General features: G+C 41.3%; 1 protein-coding gene across 2 annotated transcripts in view; it reads right to left on the minus strand.

The window, feature by feature from the left end:
* Positions 1–18,035, minus strand: part of CDKAL1 (CDK5 regulatory subunit associated protein 1 like 1) — a 422,830-nt gene extending 404,795 nt beyond the window's left edge. The window contains exons 1-4 of one of the 2 annotated variants that reach the window (XM_035316554.1): positions 17,978–18,035; positions 15,800–15,837; positions 13,102–13,268; positions 10,704–10,816 (exon numbers count right to left, since the gene is read on the minus strand). In XM_035316554.1, coding sequence (XP_035172445.1) covers positions 10,704–10,816; positions 13,102–13,268 — 280 coding nt within the window. In that variant the 5' untranslated portion in view covers positions 15,800–15,837; positions 17,978–18,035. Of the gene's footprint in view, positions 1–9,135; positions 9,255–10,703; positions 10,817–13,101; positions 13,269–15,799; positions 15,838–17,977 lie in introns of those variants that run through there. The other variant, XM_035316555.1, reaches the window with a different exon arrangement.
* Positions 18,036–21,753: the final 3,718 nt, after the last annotated feature.

The raw sequence follows: 21,753 nt of genomic DNA on the forward strand, positions 1-21,753 counted from the left end.
AAATCTTTAATTAATGTTTCAAATAGGGGCCTTTATATAAACTAAACCAATCTCCCTAAATCAAACAAAGCAGAAAGAAGCTTCCAAATGAAAGAGTTCCTCAAAAAGGTGAATTTCGCCATTATGATACTTCATAAATCTCAAACCCATAATACAGACACCTTGGAAAGGGAACTGAGACCAAGTCTAAGCCTAACTGAAACTAACAAGCAGTAACTCTCAGATAAACTAGAGGTACAAAAACTAGATAGACCTTCCTAACATTCAATAGCAAAGTTGCCACATAAAGGTCAGAATATTGATAGCAAATAAATTAGAGCAGATTTAACTAAATGCACAAAACTGCACTTCATATTTGAATAATCCAATACCCTTAATTTAAATCACTAATACAGATAAACAGTAATTAAAAGGCTAACTGTCCAACTTAACTCATAAAAAACATCAAGTTTATGAATACCAGAATACAGAAATAGCAGTGCCCCAGCTATTTATCCTATGCTGCCATCTCTTGGCTCCTGGTGATATAGCACCAAGCCATATCTCAAAAGGTTTAGAGCTTTTTTATTTGAATATGCACAAATGACAAACTTGTAGTTTGTAAACTACATCATGCATTATCGTATCCTAATTATTTCTGACTAGTGTACAACAGTAAAGCATGTAGATAAAAATTGTATGCCTGAACTTCATAGAACCATAGAATGGCTTGGGTTGGTAGAGGCCTTAAAGATTATCCAGTTCCAACACCCCTGCCATGGGCATGGATGCCATCCAACAGACCAGGTTGCCCAAAGCCCCGTCCAGCCTGGCCTTGAACACCTCCAGGGATGGGGCATCCACAGCTTCTCTGGGCAACCTGTGCCAGTGCCTCACCACCCTCTGCAGAAATAATTTCTGCCTAAAATCTAATTTAAATCTCCCCTCTTTTAGTTTAAAACCATTCCCCCTTGCCCTGTCATTATCTGACTGAGCGAAGAATCGCTCTCCATCCTTTTTTAAAAGTCTCCTTCAATCACTGAAAGGCTGCAATGAGGTCACCCTGGAGCCTTCTCTTCTCCAGAATGAACACCCCCAGCTCTCTCAGCCTTTCTTCACAGGAGAGGTGCTCCAGCCCTCTGAGCATCTTTGTGGCCCTCCTCTGGCCCCGCTCTAACAGCCCCACATCCTTCTTGTGCTGGGGGCCCCAGACCTGGACACAGCACTCCAGGTGAAGCCTCACAAGGGCAGAGCAGAGGGGGACAATCACCTCCCCCCCTCTGCTTGCCAATTTAGCAAGAATGCTTCATCCACAGACTCCCCTTGATCGGGCAGCCTGTAGTAGACCCCAACCACAAGCTGTCTTTTATTGGTGAGGTTTTGAACTCTCCCCAAAAGCTCTCAACCTGTCCATGGCTGTTTCTCAGAGGCACTTCTTCACAGCCAAACCCTTCCATAACATAGAGGGAAACATGCCCTCCCTTTCTTCAGTGTCCATCTCATCTGAAGCATTTGTAGCCCTCTATTCCAGTGTTCCAGTTATGTGATCTATTCCACCACATTTCCATGATAGCAATCAGGTCATATTTGTCGAATTGTGCAATGGTTTCCAACTCTTGCTTGTTTCCCATGCTGTGTGCATTGGTGTAGAGGCACTTCAGCTGGGCATCAGTCATATCACATTTCCAGAACCCTTCCTGATTGCACCGGGACAGTTCACAAGTACCTCCCTATTGTTACTTTGAGTGATAGTGTTTTCAGGTATGCTTTCTTCACTCAGAGGTGCAACTTACGCCACTCAGACCTGTGGAGACATTCTGTATCATAGAAAAATGTATACACAAATAGCACAGATGAACTAAGACAGCAGCAGATACACCCCAAGGATTGGACTTTGAGAAAAGAAAAATCTGTATGTGGTTTTACTTGTTTCCTTGGTCACTGGACTCATTTGGTACACATGGAAACTGTAAAAACACCCATCCAGGCTTACACAAATATTACCCTACTTTGCAATGAATAGCCAATAGGGAAATACAAAGGTCCATTAGACAGAAAAAAATAAAGACAAAGAAGGACTTTATTTGTTCCTATCAGTGAGGGAAAATAAATAAATAAATTTAAAAAATAAAAATAATAAAAAAAAATGTGTCTCAAATCTGTCTAGACCATTTCCACTTGTCTCCCACAACGCAACCCGCAAGTCTCCAACAGTTTTGGGATCCTCACTACAAGAAGGATATTGACTTGCCCAAGCATGTTCAGAGAAGAGCATTGAAGCTTGTGAAGGGGCTAGAAGACAAGATTATTGAGGAGAGTCTGAGGGAACTGGGGTTGTTTAGTCTGGAGAACATGAGGCTGAGGGGAGACCTCATCGTTCTCTACCACTGCCTGAAAGGAGGTTGCAGCAAGAAGCATGTTGGTCTCCTTCCTCAGGTTACAAGCAATAGGACATGAGGAAACAATCAGTCTCAGGTTGCGCCGGAGGTGGAGGGTTAGATTGCACATTCAGAGAATGCGCGATACTGGAATGGGCTGCCCAGGGACGTGGTGCAGTCCCCATCCCCAGTGGAACTGAAGAGGAATGTGGATGTGGCACTAAGGGACATATGTAGTTTGGTGATAGCAGTCAGTAGGTTAGGTTGATGGTTGGACTTGGTGATCTTGAAAGTCTTGAAAGAACCTAGGTGATTCTACGAGCACAGGGCAGTCTGGTCTGTTAGTACACCCTCGGAACTGACAGAAAGAACAATATAGGTTAATGTTCTGTACTTGGAGATACAGCACGGTTCAAAATCAGTTCAGCTGCATTTGAAATTCTTATCAGCAACAAGTCAGAAATCAACTCACTAGTCTTACCTTGCCTCCATGGAGAAACAACAACAACAAAAAAAAACAACAGCAACTCTCACATGCACAGATGGTAGCACTGCAATTGTCAGGAAAGCATTCCCAAAATATGTTAAAACCATCTTAACGCAGAAATTGTACAGCAATGACTGACCATAGCAAATTTATAGAACTTTGCCCTAAGCAGTTTCTCAAAAATAATGAGCTCACAGCTAAACTTCATCTTTACTAGCAAAGGGAACAGTAGCCAATTTATATAGTAAGAACCTACAATACGGATTAGCTCTCCACTACTCCCAAATCACCTGGAATAACAAATCTTTTACAGGTGCTCTTACAACTGCTATGATTAAAATATGATCTCGCTCATACCTTTCAGAGTACACTGTCAAAAATCTCTCCAATGTATTTAAAAAATCTTGTCTGCTCTCCTACTAGCTTTTGTAAGTCTTCTATAAATAACTACTCATAGCACAAAGAACCGTGAGACATTTGAAACCAACGTCTGAGTAGAATGCTCTACAAAGGTCTACATCATTTACATGACTACATTGAACTCACTTCATCACTGCTATTTGTGCTTCAGTTACTGATTCCAACTGCTACAGGGACACATTCCAGCTAAGAGGATGCAAGTTACCAGAAGTTCCAATTTACCTTCCATGGTTCAATCCTTTACAGACTTGGTCTTCTGTATTACAAGTTTAGCACTGCCAGAACTAAACCCTATTGCACAACCACTACAGCATGCAGCCTATTTCTTTGCCATTAGAATCAACCCTGAACATGTATGCATGCTTAAATTTACCTATATAAATTCTATACAAGTGTTACTGAACACACTGTACACATAGGATTTATTTAGGCCTGCTTGCAACTTTCAGTTGCCAGCACTGTGAAAGAAAAAAAAAAAAATGAGATAGACTGTAAAAACAGGTGAATCATATCAGTTTTAAGTGGGATAAGGAGAACAGCACACAATTGTCAGATCAAGTGATATAGGAAGTCATAAAGCAGTGATACATGAAGCCATTACAAGATGAACTGCTCCCCTTAAACAGGGGAACATTTCCCAGTTTGAGAATCAGAGGAGTTATATCCTGTAACAGAAACAACAGCCTCAAAGCTAGGTACCCAACGTAACAGAAACTTGCCTAATGGGAACAAGGAGTTGATACTGAGGAAGCTGAGGTAGGAAAAACTCACCACAAAGAGGTCATACATGCTGCATTTTGCTACAAGTCAGAAGTGATCGCTAACACAACTCTGGCCACACACATGCTAAGCAGTTTCAGAGAGCACAGGACCAGAACACAACAGCTGCCAAAACCACAATTAGAGGTTAGTTTACAGAGTCTTGGGGAACACAGACTGCTGCAGATAAGAATGACTGAACAATGCTGTATTGACTCTGCACTGCAAGAAAGCACCCCAACAACTCCAGACCCATTATCCCACTCATTGCCGCATAGGACACTCCACTGCACCAGAAAATACCTGTTTTCTTCCCAAGGAAATCTTGGGCATCTACATTCTTGTAGTCCTGTCTGTTCAAGCCCATGACTGTCACCTTTTATTTTTCTCTGTTTCATTTCAACTTTCCTCGTTCTCTTAACCATCTCAGCACAAAAGTGCTGAGATTTTAAGCACATTACAGGAATTCTTATTTCTCCATGGAAGATGGTGCTTAGTATTTCCAACTCTATCAATCATTCCAACAGCCCAGAAAATTTGGACTGAACAAAACAAAAAACACACACCTACATCCCAAGTGTTCATATACTACCTGTACATGACAGAGCAGGATTTTCAAGCCCAAGACCCACAACCCAAAGCAAACTTGTGAGCATCACCAGCTTAGACCTTCTGAAAGCAGGATAACATATTGCCAGAATCACAAGGGGTTGGAAGGGACCTTAGAGACCACCTAGTTCCAAACCCCTCGCCATGGGCAGGGATACCTCCCACCAGACCAGGTTGCTCAAAGCCCCATCCAGCCTGGCTCTGAACACCTCCTGCTTCTTTGGGAAACCTGCTCCAGTGCCTCACCACCCTCTGAGTGAAGAATTTCTTCCAAATATCTAATCTCAATTTACTCTCTTCTAACTTCCTAACTTTCCTAACCTTGGTCGTCCTCAGGGCCCTCCTCTGGACTTGTTCTAATATGCCCATGTACTTGTTGTGCTGGGGACCCCAGGGATGAACGCAGCATAGGATCTCACAAGAGCAGAGTAGAGAGGGAGGATCACTTCCCCCCAATCTGCTGGCCACATTCCTCTGTTGATGCAGCCCAGGATATGGTTGGCTTTCTGGCTGCAAGTACACACTGCTATCTCATGTTGAGCTTCTCATCCACCACCACCCTGAGGTCCTTCTCCTCAGGGCTGCCCTCAATTCATTCTCCTCCCAGGCTGTACTTGTGCTTGGGATTGCCCCAGCCTAGGTGCAGGACCTTGGGCTTGGTGTTGTGGAACTTCATGAGGTTTGCATGGGCCCATCTCTCAAGGTCCCTTTGGATGGCATCCCTTCCCTCCAACATGTCAATTGCACCACACAGCTTGGTGTCGTCAGCAAACTTTCTGAGGATGCTCTCAATCTCACTGTCCATGTTACCTCACTTCAACAACAGGTCCCAAAGCAACTTTACTGCCTTTTTCAGTATCACCGACCAAAAGCTTTTACTTCCAGATTATCGGTCAGTTTGAATCTGAAAAAGAAACAGGTTACATGGGCAGTTAACCAGGTGTATAGGGTTACCGAGTAATGCAAAAACCAAGCAGAATTTGTGACCCTACAAATATATGGTAAATTCTTCAGCATGGGTATAGAACAACACAGGATTTACACCTCGGTTCACTTTTCCACATTGCTCAGCTGCTTCTGAGAATGACAGTTTAATATATGCTGTGTTGTATGAGAAAATTGAAGTGCCTGTCATCTCCAGAAAGGTAGTTTGGGTTATTTTGTGTATTCCCTCCACCCATGCAAAAAAAGGTTGCATAGTCTTTTTTTTCCCTGAATTGGCACTACAATCACAACTACTTGAGAAGTACAAATCTAAAAGCAAAGACTAAACTTGAATTCTATGATTAATGAAGCTACAGACTGAGCACTTAATGAGCAGCTAATAAGGATTTGTCTCCTAGCTTCTACTAAAAAAAACTCATAACAAGGATGGCTCATACCACACCAAATCTACCCAGTAATTGCTGTAGTTTGTTTTACATAACACTTGTGAAGGAGCAGAGAAGTGTTAATAATAGAGTGGAGAGAGAAAAATGGAAAGACCAACTGCTGATTCTGAGCAACTGAAATCATATACCAGAAGCCAGCAGAAATCTTAGTCAAAATACTTCAATCACCTCGCAGGCCACAGAGAGCTTATTTTAAGTTAATAAATGTAAAGAATACAGTAAGCTATTCAAGAGGAGATTATATATCTACTGTATATCTATGGAATAAATCAACATCTAAAATGATTAAAACGTGCAATAGAGAAGTACTTTTAAACCAACACTTAAAAATAAAACAAGGCATCAAGTTATGAACTGTGCTTCATGAATTGAGAGTCAATACCGGAACAGTCGTAGTCATTTTCTTTATTTTCCACCTGGATGAATAAAATGGATGCTGCAGCATGCTTTGCTGTGTCTGTATGTGGATGACCAAAGCCCAAGAAATGGTTTATGCAACACAATTAATACGAGCAATGCCTCAGTGCCCAGTTCTGAAAGAGCATCCTTCCATGCAACAAACTCACAAATTGTTCAAGATAACAAAAAGGTTACCTTAAAGACTAGTCTGAAATTGCACAAATAAAGCTGAGAGTCTGTAATAGCCTAGTTTCTATATGCTAATTGAAATCCAGTCCCCCTAAATTAGCAACAAAACTCCACCTGCTTTTTGCTTCTGAAATCCCACTCTACAGGAGAGAAGAAGAGTTCCATGCTAGCATCGATTTCTAAAAAACAATGTTGTAGTGTGGATAACCAGTTACTGGTTCAATTTTGCTGAATGTTTATTAACAACACTTTTTGCTTCCTTTTCACAAGACAAGTTACTGCGCATTCTTCTGGTATTTGTAATGCATTCTTAATTTCTCTCTCCTTGTTTCCCTAGAATGTTTTACAATGACTGAGAAGGGAATGCTTTGGACATACACTGCCTTGAACCAAAAGCAATTGTCACAAAGTAACAAGCGTGCCTAACTGCTTGATCCATCAAAACGCATACAAGAATGTCAAGCTAAAAACCATTCATCCCACAAAGAGAGAAACCTACAGACGCCAACTAAATGCTAATACAACCTTCTGCTTCAGAAATCAACCGCTTCCATGTCTGACTACATATGCTCAGCAGCAGTTTTCAGAGAGAAAATACTGTTGCGTGGCACACATACTACTGAATTTCCTTCCCTAACAATCATCTGGCTCCAAGTAAGGGAGAGCTCCCAGCTCACCCTGATCCCCTTTCCCACAATACACATTACTTGTCTGTACCATGAGTTTCTTCTTCCTTCAGGGACTACCTCAAAGGGAGCACTAGTAGGTACACAGGCATATCTAAACTATACTGTGAGTCATGCTGCCAAGAAACCAAAACCAGTTTTAGAACCAGTAAAGCCACCACAAGCTATAATATTTCCAGAACAGAACATGAGCAAATACCATGGCACAGCCCTTCGCCAATACCAGCTGGTCCTCACACTTCTTTTTGCTCAGACCAACACAAAGGAGCTTTGTGTTCTCACAAGATGGTATGCAAGATTTGTTCAGAACACTGCCCACCTTCACACTGTAAAAGCAGATAAAAAATAGGTTCAGCTCTTCTTCTGGCTTCACTTTGCCTTTTGCAAAGCTAATGCAGTTCCTGATTTTCCATCAGTGCTGCTGTTACTGCAATGCCTATACATTGTCGACTCACACCACTCTCTCCCCCCTAACAGAGGTTGTCTTTGCTGCACAAAAAGATTGCAAATTGCAATCCAAATTGCAGCACATCCCTCAGTTTTCACCTTTGGATATAGCCACTACCAAAAGCAATGAGTGCTTGCACAAACAAGAACATTTTCAAAGCAGATGGAAGACAAGAAAAAAGGCTTTGGCATCTCCTGAACAGAGTTTAAATCAGGAACAGGGTAAAATTCACGCAATAAACAGGGATGAGGAATAGTATTGGAAGATTTTCTCAAGTCAAAAATTTACTTCTAAAATTAGAAGTATTAGAGCATTAAGTCAATGCTCAGTTTTGACTAAGACGACTTCTAAAGCAAACAGCATTGCTATAACTTCTAGTTAGTAACAGAAGTCTGTCTGATGTTGCTTTTCTTCCTCCTAATACTATATAATTTCAAGAATGAAAGAAGACACCAGAAACAGTGCTTGACCGTTTCCCTTTCCTTACAAAAAAAAAAAAGTTCACATTTTATTCCCTAGAACCAGAACATTATTCCAGTATCTCTTCAACTCCTGAAGTGTTGACTCAAAAGCTCAGGAACATGCAGGAAACAGGCTAATGAAGACACTTTTTATTTACAGACTTATAGAATATTTGGGGTTAGAAGGGACCTTAAATATTATCTAATGCCTTCTACGTATCATTGTATACAACTGTGATACATAGTTGAAGGTATACAACCTTCTATTAGCCATCACTTCTTAAGGCTGAAGAAATCCAATCCCTCCAAGTGTCTCTCCTCATACACTGCATGCTCCAGCTCCCTAAACATCTTGGTGGCCCTTCACTGAATGTACAACGTTGCTGGGTAGCCCAAAACTGGGCCCACTCTGGAGTACTGCACACAGCACTCCAAATGCTGTTTCAAGCACCAAACTGAGCTGAACACTAACTTCTCTGGACCTGCTGGCTACACTCTTGCTAACAGGTCAGGACGCAGTTAGTCCTTTTTTGCTGCAAGGGCACACTGTTGACTTATGTTCAGCTTCTTGTCTAACTCAATGCCAAACTCTTCCTCTATAAAGCTGCTTTCTAGTCACTCGGCCCACTCCACCTTTACCACCAGCTAGGGTTACTCCAACCCTAGGATTTTGTATTTGCCTTTGCTGAATCTCATATGGCTTCTCTTAGCCCTTTCCTCCAGTCTATCAAGGTCCATCAGAACAGCAGCACGAGCTTCTAGACTATCAACCACTTCCTCCAGTTTGACAGTCTGTGAGCTTGCTGAAGGTACACTGCATCCTTTCTTCCATGCCCATTTAAGACATCAAATCAGATTAGTCCTGACATGAAACCCTGAGACATGATCTGCAACCCAAGCAGTCGTAGAGCAAACCCCTTCATACGCACTTGTTGCCAGAAGCATCACTACATTGAGCAGATAGGCAGGTGCCCTCTTCACCACCTCGCTCTCACATACAGCTACCATATTCGCAATACTTGCACTTGGTTCCAGCTTCATTAACAGTCTATGAAGGAGAACATTCAACAGATATAGTTCTAACAATTTACTTTCACCAGAGTTTGTAACCAATATTTTCATTCTGTTGAACAAAAACGCAATTTCCAGAGCTTCTTAAATATATGTTTAAAAAGAAGTTACCTAATTTTACAAAAGAACCACACTGAATAATTTTTGCCTATCACTTCAGCAGGATTTTTTAAACATATTTATGCACACACACAAACTAAATTAAGATGTTCAATAATGATCAGAAACTAACAGTCAATCTCATGTGCAATTTACAAAATTACTGAAGGTATTCCTGACCCAGCTACTGCATTTCCTACTAAATTTTTAGTTCTCAATTTCAGATTCCAAATGTAAAGTTATTTCTATTTCAAAGTTATGAACAGTTCATTTTTTTAAAGTATATTTTTTAACAAAGTTTCTTCCTCCACTTTTCCTATATTGCTTCCAATAAAACTCCAAGAGCACAAGACAGCTAGCCAAATATTAAAAAGCCTAAGAAAACAGTAGTTTCTGGAACACGATGCATTAGAAAAAATAAGGTAAAGAGAAGCTAAGATTAAGCAAGTCACAAGTTCAAACTGATACCTCATTTGTAGTCTACAAAAATAGCTGCCACAAATAAGGATTTCTGAACTAGCACTCCACTTGTCTGTGAGAAGAGCATATCTACTGCAGAGCTGAACTACTAATTAAAGAATCCCAATGTTTCTCTAAAATAGTTCACCATTTGAATAATTCAGGTTCCAGTTTCTACTTAGACAAATACAGAAAGATCAACCACAAAAAATAATGACATAACTGTTCAAGGATGCCATGAGTTGATCAGGAGAAGAAACAGGCATTTTGTGAAATCAGAAATAAAACACTTCTGGCAAAATGTCAAGAAAGACAACTTTGCAGTTTTTCAGTAAGAGCAGGCAGAAAGTTTAAATGCAAGACAGAAAAAAAAACCTTGAATTAATAAAATTTACATCTATATTTCAATTTTAACGAGTTATAAGCTATACAAAGGTAGTCAGGTAATAATTTGCCATTAAAACACGAATGTCTGTTTTCAGCTTCACATAGCTTTTCATTCGACACTTTTTGAGTTAGAGAGATGAAACATGGCCAGCGCAACACAAGTTTGGTTTTTTGTTTTGCTTTGTTTTACAGTTTTATGTTGGAGTGAAAATGCTTCCTCTTGTATCATTTCAAGATATTCAAAGGAAAAGGAGAAATAACTCAACAGCTCTTCCAACTCAACAGGATCCAATCCTGTAACATTCCACCTCCATTATACTGACTGTCCATACAGAAACAAAGGATCATTCACACATGGTTCAACTCTGCTCCAGCAGCAAACACATATAAATCTAAATATCTAAAGATATTTGACAACAGCTTGACACTTGCCAAATTTACCCACAAATCCTGAATTACGCAACTTTTCTGATATTCTTACCTGTAATTTTGTATCCATATGCAGCTAGCTGTCCAGCCATATATTCACCATCTGAATTATTGTGAGAACATCCCCATGTACGTATCCAGATTTTCTGAACACCAGGAATAATGCTGTTAAGTAGAAATGAATCAAAAAGGCAAGTTAAAAGACAAATGAGCTTCCCCTATAAGCCCACTGAACAGACTCAATTGTAATTCTCCAAAACCATAGTAAGCAGTATCAGCTCCAGAATAGCTGCATAAGGACATCATGTTTATGCAGCTTTCATGTAGTGGAGTATCGTGTCTGGCTGGGATGAAGTTAGCTTTCTTCATGGCCACCCATATAGTACTCTGCTTTGGACTGGCAACTAGAACAGTGTTGTTAACACACCCATGTTTTAGCTACTGCTGAACAATGCTTGCACAAAGTCAAAGCCTTCTTTTCACACTGCACATTCCCCTGCAAGTAGGCTGGGGTTATTCCATACCACGTGACATCACGTCAGCAATAAAAACTGGGAATTTATCTTTCCAAAATAGCCCCTGTTCTGAGGCTGGCTGGGCACTGGTCTGCTGCAGGAGGTGGCGATTCCACACCTTTCCTTCAATTATTAAACTAGTTTCATCTCAAGCCACAAGTTTGCTAGCTTTTGCTCTTCTGATTCTCTCCCACAGCACACTGGGGCAGGATGAGGAAGCATCTGGGTGGGTATTTAGTTGTGGGCTAGGACTAGCTCACAAGAGTACCAGATAACATTTTCAGTGCTTCTTTACATTTGAGCTTGAATAAATAGTGTATCTCAGGGTGCAAAGCTCTTTTTAAGCAAGACAAGCATTTTTGCTGAACACGTTTAAGTTTTGAATGCCACACAGTTTCAATATTGTTTTGATACCAAGAGTCTTCAGTCCTTCCATAACTTCCAGGCACCCCCCCACCCCCCCCAGCTTCCCAGAGAAACACCTAGACTTCTAAAGGGAAAAATGACTTAAAAGTCTATCTTGGGACAAGCATTTTTTTTAAGCAGAAAGTTAAAAAGTAAAGACATTTGAAAAAAAAAAAAAAAACAGACACAAAAAAATATCTAACAATATTAAAACATTGGTGGTATTTGTAGACACGTTAGAGTTATATCCTTGCCTGTCTCACTGAAATAATAGTGAAAGCTCTTTAATAATTTATGGCTGTCTTCTTCAGAACAGAAAAAACACGGGTTAGGACTCTTTAAGCCAGCTCTAGAGCCATTCCAAACAACAGTTCCTGGTGCCAATTCAATGACCACAGTAATTTTCATTTGTTTTCAGGTTTTGATTTTTTAATTATTTTTTATTATTATTTTTTAAGAGAGTAACACGCAAGAAAGGTTTTCTTGTGTTTTAACAGTTTGCGTGACAGGTTGCCTTCGTTACCTCCATTTGCATTTTACAATTTCCACAATGGATCAGATAAAGAAAGATATAAAGATAAAACATGATTTGCAACTGAGACTTGAACTTCTCACTGTTTTAAATGTACGTCTTCTTATATAATTGAGTTCTCAAGCAGGCTCCTCCATTGCATGTCCTATATAAGTTTTCAACTACCCCGATAACAGTTTTACCCAATACAAGTAAGACTCATGCGAAATTTCACACACAAAGCACATGGTTAGATTATTTGCAACTAACACTGGTTTCCAAGCAAACTGTAATCCCATGTTACATAATTCCAAATAGGAATTCCACATTCCACAAAAGCCATCTAAAAGACAGAAGAACAGAAAAAGCGTTCAAAGATTTCTATGGTTTGGTATTGTTTTGTTGTTGTTGTTTTGGTTTTTGTTTTAATTTAACACAGACCCACTTTTAGTATGCCCTTCCCCTTGAAAAATGGCGAATTCAAGGATTACAAATGTATCAGCTGTAAAGAACTATCTTCTCTCAGCAATGGCCAATACATTTGGGTACGTCTCCATTACAGTTAGTAGCTAATAAACGTAATCTCATTCTGACCTATTAAGCATCAGTTTCTCATCATCCTCCCTCTTTTGTTTATATTTCTTATTCCAGATGTCAAAAGACTACTCCAGGACTGCGTTCTGGAGAGCTCAGCTTCTAGAAGCAATTTTTTCCAAAGTTTTCAGAAATTCAGAATTTTTTTAAACAACAGGAACTGTTTTTTCTAGCCCAATTACTTCATTAATTGATATCTCAATCGTAAGTGATCTCTACAAAGAGTTGTCTGGGAGAAATTTGCTTAGGGGATTATTACTCATTATCATTACATTTTATAAACACTATTCATTTTATACTGTATTCAGATTTTATATTATGAGATAATGGGAACTTCCACCTTATTTTTAGAATTTGACAGTGCACATGAGATATGAAGAAGGAAGAAAGAAAGGGTTTTCCCTGTTACCCCAGGAAGAATTTACCTGTCACTTGGGGGATCGTCATCTGCCTGAGTACTTTGTTGTGAGCTGCGTTTTCGCACTTTTGGAAAAACATTCTTTCTTACAAACTGCCGATCGTGGGGTTTCAGATCTTGTGCTGACACAATATCTTCAATATCTTCAAGCGCTGAATCACAGGCAGCAGGCATCTTTGAGAAGCATTAGAGAAGAATGGTATTAGCAAGCACTTGAGTACAAAGTCAGGTTCTAACACCTACTGCATATGTCCTCACAAAGAAAAGTCAGATATACATATACCTGCAACATAGCATACATGAGGAACCTTCAGTACACAGACAATTATCCCAAGATATTTCCTGGTACTGTCTTCTCCTGAGATCCCTGACAGGCAGGGAGAGAGTCAGAGAAGATATGGGGTTTTTGTTTGGTTGTTTTTTGAATAGCCTGTACTTTACCTTCTATTTCAAAAACCCTGCAGCTCCTTTGACATCACATATCCAAGATACAAGTGTTCTTAATCATGTCAGGCATAGTAATGAAATAATGAGTTCGTGTTCTGTGGTAGATAAACTTCCGCTCACATAACATGAGAAGAATTGTGAGACAGCATTCAAATACCTGCACAGGAGCCTGTTGTGGACCTTTTATGTGTGTGCTGAAAATAGGTGCACAGTAGTTCAACTTGTCTTCATAGTCCATTAGAATACAGAACAACCGAAACATTCCTAGAATTCCTGACCCCCCAGGCTTTTCATCTGAATTCATTCATTCATCATGACAGCAAAATCAAAACTTCTGTCCTCAGGTCGAAGATGTTAAACAAGCACATCCAGCTAACATAAAATATTATGATCTGACTAGTACAATTGTATTGACCTTTTAGCATATTAAGTTCTATTTTACATAAGAAAGGAAATACTTTTGAACTTTTGCATGCTTCTCATCAGTAAAGGTATTATGTATGCATACATATGTAAATATGCATATATACGTATCTCCCAGTAAATCTCAAGATCCAGATCAGAAAAAGGTGATCTGCTAAAGTAGCCTACAAAAAAAAGTTACTGCCTTAGTTACATACCTCACTTAATCCTTAACCAGAATTAAGTCTCATTTACCAGTGCAAACCTTGTTTGGCATGTGTCTGAAGATAAAACAGTTTAAAGAAGAGGTTGCACAAAGACACTTCACAAAGTTCACAGAAAAAATACAACACTGCCCTGATAGAGAGTGAAGAATGAAACAAACAAGGCCTTAATTTCTGTAAAACAGATTTGGGGATCAGAAAATTCAGGCTACTGGTCTACAACATTCTTTCAGATTTTTCTCTTGAATAATTTAAGAACAGAAGAAGTAAAACACCTGTACATTTTTCCAATACGAGTGTTTTTGTCAGTCTTGCAAAATATATTTCTAAGTAAAACTTCACACAACTTGAACCGTTACACTTGTGTGTAACTTAAGCAGGAGTATAACGACATCACGGAGAGGATGCACCTGACATTGAGACATCTAATTATTCAGCATTCTTCTAGAAGAAAAACACCCAAAAAAAAGTAAAGGATAAAAAAGTTGTGAGAAGTCTTGCAATAAAGACTCTTGGAATAAGTACCTACTCTAAAAGTTTATCAGAATTCCCGCTCAGCAGCACCATAACAGTGCAGACATTTACTGGCTTAATATTACTGAGTCAGCATTACGATTAAGCTACAGACATCCAGGTCAATAAATGAGTTGTTGTTTTGATCTACATATACCTTCCACCACAAAAGTTTAAACAACAAAATGTAACAGTGGTGGGGCGACTAATGCAGAAGCTTCAGTTCACATAAAACTTAACTTCAGAGATGAACTGGCTTCCAAACTTAGTCCTCTGTCTTCGCATCTAGGTGCATGCTGACTACATCTATGAGCAATCACTTAATGACAGTAACATGTATTTCTAAAGAACATTATTTTTAAAATAAGAAAGCTGAAGTTTTCTGCCTCGGTGTCAAATACTAAATTGATCACAAATAGGATTTGACCTTACCAGAGGTCATATCACTACCTCGTCCTGTAAAGCGTGCACGTATATTGAAAATAAGATTTTATGCACCAAACTAAACACACTTTAAACAGCTATACAGAAATACAGACACCAGATAAAGATGCCAGTTACGTGCTTTTAAAATGATCTTACAGGAACTGAGAAAGGGATGGCAGGTAGTTTTCTGGTTTGTCAGAAAGTAACAGGACTAGAAAGAACTGCTCCTACATCTTCACTACAAATCTGTTCTGGTGCAAACAAGCGAGGGTAGATTTTCAGTTATCAGCAGCGCTTTATATGGAAATGCAAACACCAAAAGACAAAATAAGGCAAGTTTATACAGTACATAAAAAACAGCATGGCTTAACTGTTCAGGTGCTGGCTCATCCCAACATATAAATGCTTCCTCCATGCAAACTCCCTTTGTGTACCTACACCTGCTCTAGCTCATGATGCTCCACATCACTTACACTGCAGAGGATAAAAAAGGCAACACTGCTTTATACCACTGATACAACACGGGAATATGTAATCAACTCAACACAGGTAAGGAAAAAAATGTTTTGGTTTGGGCCCCCCAGTCTCTTCTAGAAACTTTTCTGATATAATGGAACAGCTTGCAAAACAAATAAGCTTAATTTATTTCCATGACCCACAAAAGAAAGAGCACAGCCAAACTAAAATTCATACCTTTTTAAGCAAGACTGAAATCCCTTTGGACAATAAACCTGGAGAGGAAAAAATAAAAAATAAAAGATATGGCATGAACTACCAGAACTATCAGACAGAAAACCACAAGTAGAAGTTACCGCCCATTAAGTACTCATCCTCCCATTGCAGAAATCTGTTTTCTACTTTGACAGGTTTAAAGCCTCCAGAGAGTAAGATGGGGTACACCTGCTGACTGGCTGACAAGCTGCAACGGTTGTCAAATTTTCCCCGTTCTTCCCCAAGACAGCAATCTTCTTGTCCTTGTTTTATAGAATCATATTTTTGTGAGAGTCTGATGTACCCTTTCAAACTTCTCCTCCTCCATATTTTTTAAAATCTTCGAACAGGAGTTGAAAATTTGCATCAAACGAAGGGAAAGGGACAGACTGACAAGGAGAATGCACTTTCATAAGCTTAATTTCCTTCAAGAGTTTGATTAACAGTAAAGTTTAGCTAACGGCATTCACAACTTTTGATTATTATGGATTTCCAGAGGGCAGACTTGGAATTGTTCAGGACACTGATAGGGAGGGTCCCTTGGGAGTCAGTCCTCAAGGGCAGAGGAGTCCAGGAAGGCTGGACACTCTGTGAGTAGGAAGTCTTCAAGGTGCAGTAGAAGGCTGTCCCCACATGCCATACGATGAGCTGGCGGGGAAGAAGACTGCCGTGGCTGAACAGGGAACTTCTGCTGTATACTCAGGGGGGGAAAAAAGAGTTTATGTCCTGTGAAAGAAGGGACAGGCAACTCGGTGAGAGCACAAGGAAGCTGCCAGCATATGCAGAGAAAAAAATCAGGAAGGCTAAAGCCCAGCACGAGCTCAACCTAGGCTATGGTCAAGGATAACAAAAATGTTTTTATAAATATATTAATGGCAAGAGAAGGGCCAAAGAGAATCTCCGTTCTTTGCTGGACACAGGGGGGAACATGACTACTGAGGTTAAGGAAAAACTCTGAGGTTCTAAACACCTTATTTGTATCTGCCTTTACTAGCCAGACCACTTATCCTCGGGGTATGCAGCCTCCCGACATGCAAGTCTGGAACGAGGAGCACAAGAACCCTCCCCACAGTTCAAGTGGAAACAGTTAAGAGACCTGCTGCTCCACCTGGACTATCACAAGTCCATGGGCCCAGGTGGGATCCACCCAAGTGTGCTGAGGGAGTTGGTGGATGTGATTGCTGGGTTGCTTTCCACCATCTATCAGTGGTCGTGGTCATGGTCATCCAGAGAGGTGCCAGATGACTGGAGACTTGCTAATGTGACACCCATCTGTAAGAAGCGTCGTAAGGAGGACCTGGGGGACTACAGGCCTGCCAGCCTGACCTCGGTGCCAGGAAAGGTGACGGAACAGGTCATCTCGAATGCTGTCACACAATGTATGTGGGACAACCAGGGGATCAAGCCCAGCCAGCATGGGTTCATGCAAGGCAAATCCTGCCTGACCAACCTCATCTCCTTCTATGACTGGGTGACCTGTCTGGTGGATGAGGGAAAGGCTGTTGATGTAGTCTACCTAGACTGCAGCAGAGCCTTTGACACGGTCTCCCACAGTATTTTTGTGGAGAAGCTGGCAGCCCATGGTTTGGACAGGTACACTCTTTGCTGGGTTAAAAACTGTCTGGATGGCAGGGCCCAGGGAGGGGTGGTGAACAGAGTGAAATCCAGCTGGCCACTGGTCATCAGTGGTGTTCCCGAGGGACAGGTGTTGGGGCCCACCCTCTTCAATATATTTATTGATGATTTGGATGAGGGAATTGAGTGCACCCTCAGTGAGGTGGCAGACACCAAGCTGGGGGGAAGTATGGATCTGCCAGAGGGTAGGAAGGCCCTGCAGAGGGACCTGGACAGGTTGGGTCGATGGGCAGAGGCCAATGGGATGAGGTTCAACATGGCTAAGTGCCAGGGCCTCCACTTTGGTCACAGCAACCCCATGCAGCGCTACAGGCCGGGGTCAGAGTGGCTGGAGAGCTGTGCAAAGGAAAGGACCTGGGGGTGCTGATTGATGGTGGCCTGAACACGAGCCGGCAGCGTGCCCGGCGGCCAAGGAGGCCAGCGGCACCCCGGCCTGTCAGGAACCACGCCGACCTCCCCCTCCCCAGGGGCTCCCAGCGCCGCCGCCCGCCAACGGCCGCCAACCGCCCGCCGCGCGCCGCTCACCTCAGCCGGGCTCCGCCATCACGGCCCGGCCGCCCCGCCCACAGCGCCCCGCCGCGCGCGGGGCTGGGCGGGCCGCGACGGCGGCCGGCGGCGGGCAAAAGAGGGCGGCGGGGCGCGGCCGCCCTAAGGGCCCCGGGTTTCCATCACCCCTCAAAGCCTAACGCTGTTGGGCTTGTGTTTAATTTCCACTGTTCCACAAAGTCCAAAACTCCTTGGACTTTTCCATTTAAACCATTTCTGAAGACGCTGGTTAACACACTTAACTCTGGATGGCTGAAGTTCCTCACGCTGTTTTTCCCCAGTCTAGCTCTAGGAGCAACCTTTCCCGTCAGAATTTCGGAATATACGCATCCGTGTGTGTCCACACGTGAATCAGTAAATGTGGGGCTCCGAGCAGCCAGCTGAAGTTTAAGGTTACGATTCCTTGCAGATCAAAGCACAATACCATTGCTCTGTGTAATGCTCACGGTTAGCCTAGAAAGTTTATTTATATGGCACCTTTGTTTTTTGGGGTGGCCTGCTTTGGATTATAAAACCCACCACCCTTGTAATCATATTTCACACGTTAAGTTGCTCTCTTTACAACGAGCCTGTGGAATCATTACTTCACCGCAGATAGCCGCCTTTAGTCTCCCTCAAACTGGAGGGGAAGGGAATGAAAGCCCCAGGTGCGTCCCATAATAGGCCTATCGGTCTGCTAGGAGGCAAAGTTTGGCAACTTGCTATGAATATCACTTCCCCTCCTCCTCCTCCTCCTCCATCTTAAAAATGGTGCTCATTTTATGTCACACACATCTGGCAACATCCACAGCAAGCAAACAACAACAACAAAAAAGATAACAACCACATAATGGGAGACATTTGGAAAGGAAAACTGGGACAGAAAGAAAGAAGCACATAATTTAAATCAATCTTTAAAAACAAATCATTATGGGCAGGACTAAAGCACTCTTAATATCACCTGGCCTTATGACAAAGTCATGGTTACAGTTTAACATACGCCTGCCTTCGTGATTGATCTTTGTTTAAACACGCATGTACTTTTCAGAGATACTCTCCATGAGACACAAAGTGATGTGCAACTCATTATTTTTGCAGCATTTTTAGCCCAGAAGACAATTGTCTTAAAATCGGTAGATGCGTTAACCTATTTTAGACATCCTCCTTCACAGTACGGTGTAAGTAGTCCTTGGTATGTCAGTGAGTAGCGATATATGTATTACCAATCTTTGTGTTTTAACTGCTTTCCTAGTGGGTTAGGGATTCTCTTCCCTTTTCAGTTTCCTGTGTTTATTTATTTATTTTATTTTTGTTGTTGTTGTTATTTCATTTTCAGTCCTTGAATTAAACTCGTCTATTCTGGGATCACTGCCCTAACCCACAGTTATCTTGACGAGCCAAGTGTTAGTTAGCCCTGTGGTTAAACAAAACTGGGCAGACATCAGTGCTGTTTTGTGGTCAACTAAAAGAGCAGAGCACAGATAGCCAGCAAGACCTATCCAAAATCTCCAGATGGCCAAGATTCACAGAACGGTATTTATTAAGGGGAGGCAGTGAGCTCCCAGAGCAGCTCCCAGGCAGGAATAACAGCAGCTCTCTGCGAATCCCATACCTAGTGACAGAAATAGGCCATGCTGATCAGTTTCAGCATGATCCGGCAGAGCCCTTACTTTGTCCCACTGCCAAGAATTCGTAATATCAAGCAGCCCTTGTGCCAGCACAGTCCTATTCAGTCCTAGGATGTAGCTACAACATGGAAGGCACCCTGTAAGTGCTTTTGAAGCTCACAAGTCTAAACTGCTTTGGAGCATATCCATTTAAAAAATAAAAAATAATAATAATAATTAAAAAAATCATGCTGCACAGAGATTGCTGGTAGTGCCCCAGCAGGTGGCAAGGGAAGCAGATGAGTATGGTAAGAAAGCTTAGCTATGCCCATCTGGGAAAGTTGCTTTTTAAGAGACAGCAGCTGGAAGTCCCAGCACTGACCTTGAGAAGACTGGCAATATAGTTTCAGTCCCTGAGTTCCCTCAAAAGAGCTTTAGGATATGTGCTTCCCAGACGGCCTGCGTAGCTTACTTCTGCTGCCCAGGGATGATGGACTCAGGCTCCAGTCTCAGCCTGGCTTACCATCTAAAGTCATTCTGGGTTTTGCAGAAACAGGTACACATTTTGGAAATGCAAATACTACTAGGAAAATAAAATACAAAACTCACGTTTAGCTCAGGGTTAGTAAGAGATACACCCTTAGTTGTTCTAGAGTATCTCAACTAATGGCCTTATGGAAGGGAAACAGCCAGGGAAGTGAGGGCCCAAAGCTTTTTGATAACCTTTTTCTCTGATCACTGACATGCAGCCCTGGGTGGGGGAGTAAGCAGGAAGGCATGCAGGAAAGAAACGATGATTCCTAAAGTTAGATACAAGAAATTAGATTTCTTCCTCCATTCCTTCAGTTTAGGAGGATCTATCTACTCTTGTGTCAGCAAGACTCAACCTTGACAGCTACTCAAGTAGTCCTTTTTTTTTTTTTTTTTTTTTTTTCCTGTTAGACATTGCACTTTTTTCCTGACAAATTTTAGAAAGAAAAAGGTTTAAAGAAAGTCCCAGTCTTCACAAAGACAAAGCATCACAAAGACAAAGCATTCTACTAATCTTTGCTTAGATGTAAGGTAATATGCAGGTAGATCATGCTTTGCCAAGAAAAGCAAAATAGGAAGATGAATTCTACTTGTTTTTGTTAATATCCCTCTACTGACATTATAGTAAAGGTTTCTAAGTTGATTAACCTTGAGCAATGTTGACTCCAAGAACACCAATGGCAATGAACATTGACACAATCAGAAGAAAAAAAAGGTTATTAGGCTTTCTATATACAACTAAATTTGGTGCTTCTAAACATATAGTAGTCTCAAACTACAAAGAGCACCTTACTAACTTTCATACTTTTTCTACAACAAAAACATCTGTGTCTGCATCAAGACAACAGCATAATTTACTTGTTCAAGTGTAAGTGACCTCCCCAGGAGTAAACTCCTCTATGTGAAGGAACGTATAGCTGCACTTCAGTTAGTCCAGTTCTGACAGATTTCTCAGAATCCTTTTTCCATCTGCTGGCAGCTAAGAAATGCAGCATACGTAGGCCAAAACGGTGCCTACCTGAAACTAATGTTTGTATGCTGAGTGATGCTGAAGCACACTGTGCTAGCTCAGAGGAGCAGAAGGGAGTATTTTAACTGTTAGTTTACCTGGAGCTCAACACCTCTTAAACTATGTAGAAAGGAGAAGCAAGAGGACAGAGAAAAGAAAAACAGCAATCAGAAGCAGATTCTAGGGGCAAATTAAAAAGTGCTTATGGCAGCTGTAGATCAGAGAAACAGAATGGGTCAGGGAGCCATGACAGGAGAGACAAAAAGATGACATTTATTGTCATCACTGCTATAAACAGTTCAGAGAAAGCAGTCCTCTAGCCCTCTAATTATTTATTGGGAATACAGAATAACTGAGGGAATAACTGAGGATCTTCTCTGTAGTCTTCCCTTCAGTATTGCTATGTGCAGAAGTTAAGAGTACAGACAACGGTGTAAAGAGATAAAATTGTTGCTTTCTCCTTGTGTGCAGGAAAGATGAAAAAACACACTTGACTTACTCAGAAGTATGACACTTAATCAAGCAAACCATGTTTCTGTGATTTTTATGATCCTGATACTTTTTGTTTGTTTGTTTGTTTTTTCCCCTCAGAACTTATTGGCCATGCATCACCAAGACTAGAAAGGGAG

The sequence above is a fragment of the Oxyura jamaicensis genome, chromosome 2 (assembly GCF_011077185.1).
Source record: "Oxyura jamaicensis isolate SHBP4307 breed ruddy duck chromosome 2, BPBGC_Ojam_1.0, whole genome shotgun sequence".
Classification (NCBI taxonomy): Eukaryota; Metazoa; Chordata; class Aves; order Anseriformes; family Anatidae; genus Oxyura; species Oxyura jamaicensis.